Source organism: Austrofundulus limnaeus, unplaced genomic scaffold (assembly GCF_001266775.1).
Source record: "Austrofundulus limnaeus strain Quisiro unplaced genomic scaffold, Austrofundulus_limnaeus-1.0 Scaffold76, whole genome shotgun sequence".
Classification (NCBI taxonomy): domain Eukaryota; kingdom Metazoa; phylum Chordata; class Actinopteri; order Cyprinodontiformes; family Rivulidae; genus Austrofundulus; species Austrofundulus limnaeus.
In genome coordinates, this window is record NW_013952478.1 from 687,896 (window position 1) to 696,314 (window position 8,419).

The window sequence follows — 8,419 nt, forward strand, 5'->3', positions numbered from 1 at the left end:
GTGTGTGTGTGTGTGTGTGTGTGTGTGTGTGTGTGTGTGTGTGTGTGTGCACTTGTTTCTGCTACAGAGTAAGGACCGTCATATGTTTGTAACCAACAAGGTGAAGACATTTTCCTGGTAAAATTTTGGTTCAGGTTAGGGTCAGGAATAGACTAGGGTGAAAAGGATGCTGATTTTGGGTGGGGGGATAGGTTTAGGACCAAGGTTTGAATTGAGGTAGGCTAGGTTTATGCTCAGATATGTACAGGGGTGGTTAGTTTTAGGGTAAAGAGTCAGGGTTAAGCTAAAGAAATTACTAGAAAATGAATGGAAGTCAATGCAAAGTCCCACCAAGGTTAGAAAAAGCTATGTGTGCGCGTGGTAATCTGCAGATTTCTAGGCTTTTCTATCTACCCCAAACGCTGGAAGAGTGAAAACATTGAAATGCCCTTGTAGTTTTAGTTTAAGTGAAAATAATAAATCACGTTGCTGTTAAATCAATGAATCTCACAATAATGCAGTATAAATAATAAAAATGTTTTTCAAAGGTTCAGTTTTTGACATCAGATGTTCCATGTGATCTAACGGGCTGCAGGCCTGTAAGAAATAACTTTGTGATCATAGCGCCTCATGCGTTGCTTACCTTCAGCCTCTCGATGGCCTCCTCGCTGCCCGGGCTGAACATGATGCGGTCATGAAGGCTGGCAATAGATCCGGCACGACTGGACAAGGCTGAGAGGGATGGAGAGGGACTCATCCCCGTCATTGCATTGGTCACTGTGAAAAGATCATCCCTTTGATTCACAGCCTGGCCTACATTCTTATTGTTCGTGTAATTGGACACATCTGTCAGGGTGGGACGGGGCACAGGGAGAGGGCAGGAAGTTTGGGTTCGGGGTTGTCAGTGACAGAAATTAAATGAACAAAGGTTTTCAGAAAGAAAAAGAAGAGAAGAGAATAAAGATGGAAAGAGCACATGTCGTTTCAAACATATCTCACTCACATGAAGAAATACAAACAGCTTGAATAAAAGCAATGGCTGCACCAGCAAAAAGCTGCACACTCAGCGCGCTCACTTAAAAGATGCAACAAACAGACCAACCAGCCGCTGCGAGGCCCAAAGAAAACACAATCATACAAAACTTCAAGCATGCATCATATGCAAAATCATTTTAAAATAAGAAAATGTGGTACTTTTCTATGTATTCAGGTACACTGTATACCACAAACTTAAAGCCGAAGCTGGCCCTCGTTAACCGAAGGTAATGATTTAAATGTAAAATAATTTTATGATTTCTTTCTTCACACTGAATTTAAAACATTCTTCTCATGACAGCTGGCCAACTCTCACATTTTATTTGTTTCTGATGTGAAAAAAGCACCAGAGAATCTAATTTTATTATCTTTTTTCTGTATTCTCTTCTCATAAAAAAAATAATAATAGGGTTTTTAGTGAGGGTTTTCTTTTTTTATCAGATTTTCTGGATTGTGATAAAATATCTCAAAGAAATAATGAATGAAAACTTTGTTAGAGAATAAAATGTAAAATGAATGCTAATGATGGGTCTTTCTAAATTTAACACAATTTACTTGTTTCTTTATCTTTTACGTTATATATATCTTAAACCCTACATAAAACATCATTTAGAAAAGGTGATTTGTATTTCTATAAGAAAAAATTGATATATAACATTTTCTTCAAAAAACATTGACAGAAATTGGTCATTCACTTGGCCCCCACATGACTGAGTCAAGCTGTATTTATTATTTCTGACAAGAAATATCAGTATGAGCTTTATTTGCCTCCTCCTAGTCAAACTGAAAAAGATCACAATCTACGTGGTACTGTTTGTAGAGACACATAATATTAACACATTGATTTTAGGATTGTGAACTTTAACTTAGTTTTGTTGTTAAATTTAGACTTAAAAATGAAGATGGAGGCAAAGAAAAGGAGACCATTTTTGGGTGTTTTTGCACGACTGGGAAAAAGACAATGGTTGCAGCAGCAGTCACTGAGCAATTTTACCATTAAACAGCCTAAAGTGCTTGCTGTTGAGCATTATATACAAAACCTTTTATTGTGAAAGAACTCAAACATCACGTAGTGTGTGAACCTGGCTTACAGGAAAAGTGTGACTAGAAATTATTTTGTAAAACTCTTAAGCAAAGTGTTTAGCATATTTTGCCAATATTAGTGAAAACAGAATCCATTTTCCTGGTGGAGATTGATGGTGAATGGCAGTTTTGAAAGGTTTAGAGTCATCAATTTAAAAATAACGAGTCACATTTTATCAAAACAATACATGAAATGTTTTATATTGTGTTTGGAATTTCCTTTCTTGGTTTTTAATCTCAGATTTTGTAGTTTCTCGAGGCCTACCATAAATCCTATAAAAACATTGTGCTAGAAATAGCAGGGACCAACAAATTGACAAAGTGTCTCACACCGCCCATCTGGACAGGCTTTTCAGTCTGCCAAGCTGGATCACACAACACTTCTGCACAAAATGTAACAATTTACAGAACAAAGCGAGACGACCACCTCAAAGATCTTCTGTTACAGAAACGGTTACGCTCTGTCACTGAAGACTACACGGTCGTCTCACAGGAGAGATTTTTCATCATGGCTGCTGAGGAGAGGGGCGGGGAAACGCAGCAGCTTGTAGTCTCTGTGCTTTCATTTTGTGTCTCAGCTTTGTTGATTTATGAACACTTCAGCTTCACCTCGCTCAAGCCACACCTATGAAGCCATCCACAGATCTCTGCAGCACCGTCACATATGCTGTGAATATGATCCAAACGAGCCTTATGATCAAACCCAGGACAAAAACAAACATGAACCACATGCTGCTAAAATTACCAATAACTTTGTCACTTTCAGTAAAAATCCACCCAAAGCAGTGCGGTAAATACACCACTGAAGAGCACTACGCTATTTGCCAGAAGCGCCTTTGATTTTAAGCTGCAGAGCAAAAGCAACAGCCAAGAACACACACATTTCAAACCCTCTATGTCAGCGCCAGACGCTCGAAATGCTGGGCGAAAAAAGAAACAGTGACAGAGACAAAGAAGAAGAAAACAGAGCAAACGATCTTTTAGATAAAATGTTCATCAGAGTTAAAGTTGCAGCTGCAGACAATAAAATACATATACTTAAACTATATACTTAGTACAAGAAGTCAGTGAATTAGTGTTTGGTAAATAATCTCTTTGTTGTAACAATGCTTCTTGACAATAAGTCTTATAGCTGCACCTGGAGCTACCAGAAGCTCAAAACAAGAGTCAATAACAACTGTTTGACAGAGATGATTTGGTTAATTTTTCATGTGAACAACCCTCATACTCAGCTCTACTGCTCATCACGCAAATGCATGTCCCTTACAAATTTGGCATCATTTAAAAGATAAATTAACAGGCTTTCCAACAGTATAAGATTTATTTCCAAGAAGCAGTGTTTTAACAAATAAATAATCCAACAAACACTAATTTACTGACTTTTTCTGCTATGTTTCTTAAATCTTCACACTGTTTCAGCTACATTATTTTAAAAATACTTTCATTTCATTATCTTTTACACAGAAATTATTTTAAATAAAAATGTATCTTTATGAGTTAAATAAAGGTTTCACTGCACACGTGTCAAACTCAAGGCCTGCAGGCCAAATGTGGCCCACCAGAACATTTTATGTGGTTTAAAGGAGCTTATACTCTTTCTGTCGACGCTTAAATAAATATCTAAAAACCTTATAAATAAAAACAATATTTAGAGATCCTCAACACTTACTCTCAATGATGTCACCCAGACCCTGAGCATACAGCAGGTCTTTAAGTCGGGACACTTCCTCTTTCAGCTCTCGCACCAGTCGATTGTTGGGATCCTCGTTGATGACGGCGTTACAGCGGATCTGCTTGGCTCGATCTGCATACCTGAGGACATGACATAATACAGCATGTTGACACAAGAGGAGGGGAGAAGGACACGACACACCTGCATAACTCCCCTGACGGTCACGATGCTGCAGCTGGAACTGCTGCAGAGTTTAAACCTCTAAGGAAAACCAGCAATATAAGAGTTTGTTTGACTGAATTCATTGTCCTTTAAAGACACATTCCTCATCAGTGTGGGACAAGCTCTGTTCTCTACCTGAGCGTGCTGAGCGTCTCATCGTAGTTGATGTCAGCGGGACTCAGGGCAGCGACCATCGCTGTCCGGGAATTCCCACCTGACGTAGAAACACAGTAAATAAAACCAGACTTTGTCCGGCTTAGTTGCAGATAAAGGACGAATAAAGCAAATAAAAAATAAACATTTATACCCAAATTTTCCCTAAGAAGCCAAGTTAAAACTGAATCTCTGTATGGAATGAAGCTTTCCACTTTCTTCTTCTTTTTATTCTGTGTAGGAAGAAAAATACATTAAACACAAACTTTTTTAGGACCCGTCACCCTGGAAGAGGACTTTGCTACGTTATAAAACATTCAGAACATAGATGGTGTTTGCAGAGGCTTGATGAGGTCTTTATTCTGACAGAATTAGGTGGGCTTCTCATCATGCATGATAGGACCATGATAGTTTAGAGCAGAGGTTCTCAAACTGGGGCCCCAGGACACCCAGGGGTTCACGAGAGGTATCTTGGGGTCCTCAAAAAATTTTAACTAAATTGTTAAATTTTTTTTAGATTTAAAAAAGCTTGGGGAACAATGAAAAAATACTGTATACACCCATGGCATTTAGGGGTTGAAACGACAACCTTTTAAAACAGCAGGGTTTTTGAGGGGGGTCCCGGGTATTTTTTCACCCCTGTAAGGGGTCCCCAGTAGGGCTGAAACGATTCCTCTAATAATTCAAGTAATTCCATTACAAAAAATCCTCGAGGCAAATTATCTGCCTCGAAGCTTTGTAAAAAAATACATACTGCTATAATCAGCGCACTTTTGTCCGCCCGGAATGTTATTTGTGCTACACACAATGCTACAACGTTAGCGCTTCTGTTAACATTTACACTGTCGACGCGTGTACGCTTGCTAGGCGCTATATTTAGCTTTAGAAGAAGACGAAGAGTGCTGAAATGAAGCACCAAGAAAACGACAAATTAAAAAAAGCATGGGAACATTTAAAACTAAACAGAAAAGACGACAACACGCAATGCTCTGCACATCCTCAATGTTTCTGCACCGGAACAAAATCAGCTACTGCATGTACCGAACGCGTCCTGAGTTAACAACAGATATTTGTTTACGTTCACTTTGGTTACCTAAATCTGTGATAATCTGTCATGTTACAGATGTACAAGGTGGAGGTATATTTAAGCTAACATTATTTGCGCTGACTAATCATGGTGACCTGGCGGGGTTTTATTAAACGGTGTGTAAGTTGTGTGATTAAAAACAAGACTTACTGTAAGTTTGTCAGATAAAAATAAAAGCACAGCAACAGATCGACAGCTGGAGCTGAAACACTTTTATTTGTTGATGAGCTTTTATCTTAATTTAAATGAGTGAATATTTCAAGTTTAAAAGTATTTATAGAAAATAGTTGGATTTTTCTAATTATTTACTGCTGCCTTTTGTGATTTTAGCCTTCATTACTACTGTCATATTTGTTTATAGCTAAGCAGTCAAGACTAAATCTTTTATTGCCTAAATGGGAACCCTGCACCAACGTAAGAACAGTTTTAAAATAATAAGAATTTTTGTTATTAAAAAGTGAACTCTACAAAACGTGCACCCAAATGTTTATATTACCCATTTTACTTAATAAATTTCTAACAAAAAAAAAATAAGACATTCAATTTTCCAATCCATGACAATAAATTTACAGCTTTTAGATTTTTCAGTGATGGTTAAAAATGATTCAATGACAGAGTGCTTTTAATTAATGCCTTTAATTAAACCTCACACACATAAATACAAATAAACGGAGTTTAAAATGCATGAATTAATACAAATGGTATTGTAATTTTAATTGATTGCAGCAGGGTCATCAGCAAGTGTACATTACCCCTTCACAATATTAAATAATTGTATTTCTCATAAAATAATCTTAAGTAACTACTGCAGAACATAACAATTTTTTATATTCGATTACTCGATTAATCGCCAGAATAATCGATAGATTAATTGATTACTAAAATAATTGTTAGCTGCAGCCCTAGCCCCCAGACCCAAAACGTTTGAGAACCCCTGGTTTAGAGCACGTGTCAAAGGGATGTCCTACATTTGTAGCAATGCAGCCACGTTCTAATGCATTGTGCAGGTTATAGACATTTTCAAGAGTGAAAATAAAATTAAATACCTTGTTTTGTCCAGAATCCTAAAATGTAAATACCAACAAAAGAACATGTTTAGTTAACTTCAAATCCACTTTATCCCAGAAAGCAGCACAGATATTTAAATACACACCACTTCTGCCAAGGCAGAGATGACTTTCCCCAGTGTGGTCAAAGACTTGTTGATGTTTGCTCCTTCCTGTAAAACATGGCAATCACACAAACACATTAATTAACAGCTTCAACACTAAAACAAGTTGCTGTTTTCAGATTAGTCCTCTGAGCTTTAAAAGCGTTCTTACCTTAAGCCTGGTTCCTTTGGCTCCAGTAGAATCCGCCCTCTCGCTGCCGGCCAGATCCACTAAACTTATTTTGCTGACCTGAAAGAGCATCCCAATAAATCCTCAAAGAAAAGAAAAGAAAAACTCAAAAATATCTATATTCATTGAAGAAACTGTCTTCCTTAAACACGCCGAGCATCATTTTAACCTCCAAGCTGTCATTGATTTTCACTGAGGGCTGAGATTTAATTCAGAGCCAGCAGTCAAAGTTTAGATCAGCAGAAGCAGCTAAAATGAATCATTTCCATCAGGAGGAGATAAAAATCTGCTACCTTTTCCGATGTGTTGTCAGTCTCTGCGTCAAAGCGTTTCTGAGTGAAGATGATGTTGAAGACGGCGTGTGAGCGGCTGCTCGTCTCGTTCATGTTGGTGGCGGCCACGGTTCTGTGCAGAGATGATAAATATGAGGCGCTGCTTGTTTCCTGCATGCACCAGGCAACGCTCCAGCTTTTAACATTTGATTATCTAAACCAGAGGGCTTCAGCCCTGGTCCTCATGACCCACGGTCCATGTTGTAGATGTTGCCCTACTTCAACACAACTGACTGAAATAAATGAGCGACTGACAGGCTTCTGAGATAAAGTGTCAATTAATATAATAAGCTCAGCTCGGTGTTTGAGTCCAGCAGGACCTGTAGACTAACAGCAGCTTATTCTGTCTGAATTTATGGTGTTTTGAGTTCATAAACTACTCTAGTTACTTTTTTAAAAGTTGTGGGACATTACATTAGCTCGTAGCTGCGCTGCTGATCAGCGCTATTTAGAGAACATGAAAGGACTCGCAGGAACCTGGTTGCACGCGGGGTCTGTGTTGGTGATTCTTGCTGTAATATATAAAAGTAATTATTATTAAAGGTAACCGTGCTGTGGCTTCACCTGTCGCATTTTCTTTTAAAGAAAGAAAAAGTAGCTTGCAAAGCTGTCGCATCGGTGCTACGTGATTTAAAAAAGCAGAGTTTTAATCGCGCATCTAATCACACACAAACACGTCTTTCTGTCTTTGTGAGGACCACACACAGCGCTCAGCCTCACTCTGCATCGTCTTTTTTTCCCCAAGTTTGGTGAGAGGTGGATATGGAGAGGCACAAAAATATCTCTCGACTTGATCTGGCCATATTTAAATAAAAATGACTACATGCAGTGAAATTCTTGGAGGGGCGGCCCGTCTTGTTGGAGGGGGAGGGGGAGCCTTGAATAATGGTAGGGGAAATGTTGGAATAGCAGAATTAACCAAACAAAAAGTAATCCAGTATAAAATGCTGAATCTCATAGAGTTTGCTTATTTGGGGGAGTTTCTGAGGTATTTTGACCGCTGTCACTTCCTGTACCTGTTGTTACCTGATAACAGGTATGAGGTGTCCCCTCCTGACACACACACACAGAGAGAGAGAGAGAGAGAGAGAGAGAGAGAGAGAGAGAGAGAGAGAGAAGCTATGTTTACAAGCACAACATTTTTTAATTAGATTGAAATGTATTCAGATTAAATAATCCATATGTACTGTTTACATGGACACAATCCGATCATGAAAAGTGTTTACATGCACTGGACTTTTATTCAGAATAAAAGTCCGGACATGTGCAGTGTTGTAAACTTTCAGCTCTACTTCCGTGTTACAAACGTAAACAAAGCTCCTCTGTGCGCTCAGGACGGACCCGTGTCAGCTTTTAATAACGGTAGAGACGCCGTTACTCCTCGGTTGAGCTGCAGCCTGCAGGTGAAGCAATACATGTTTTTTATTTTTTATTTTTTGTGAAGCAACGTCTGCTGTTTGCCTCCTTTTTCATCTGTTAAGAGAGCGAGGAGGAAAAGTTTGGCACGGTGCAGCGC

General features: G+C 38.7%; 1 protein-coding gene across 12 annotated transcripts in view; it reads right to left on the minus strand.

Annotated features, from left to right (window-relative positions):
• kif1aa (kinesin family member 1Aa) overlaps positions 1-8,419 on the minus strand; it is an 84,996-nt gene that overhangs the window by 48,516 nt on the left and 28,061 nt on the right. For 9 of the 12 annotated variants that reach the window (XM_014011029.1, XM_014011038.1, XM_014011032.1 and 6 more), the window contains exons 7-15: positions 6,865-6,976; positions 6,554-6,631; positions 6,385-6,450; positions 6,278-6,295; positions 4,299-4,377; positions 4,127-4,205; positions 3,767-3,909; positions 2,979-3,017; positions 623-756 (exon numbers count right to left, since the gene is read on the minus strand). In XM_014011029.1, the coding sequence (XP_013866483.1) occupies positions 623-756; positions 2,979-3,017; positions 3,767-3,909; positions 4,127-4,205; positions 4,299-4,377; positions 6,278-6,295; positions 6,385-6,450; positions 6,554-6,631; positions 6,865-6,976 (748 nt within the window). The remainder of the gene's footprint in view (positions 1-622; positions 757-2,978; positions 3,018-3,766; positions 3,910-4,126; positions 4,206-4,298; positions 4,378-6,277; positions 6,296-6,384; positions 6,451-6,553; positions 6,632-6,864; positions 6,977-8,419) is intronic. The other 3 variants (XM_014011033.1, XM_014011040.1, XM_014011039.1) reach the window with 1 other exon arrangement.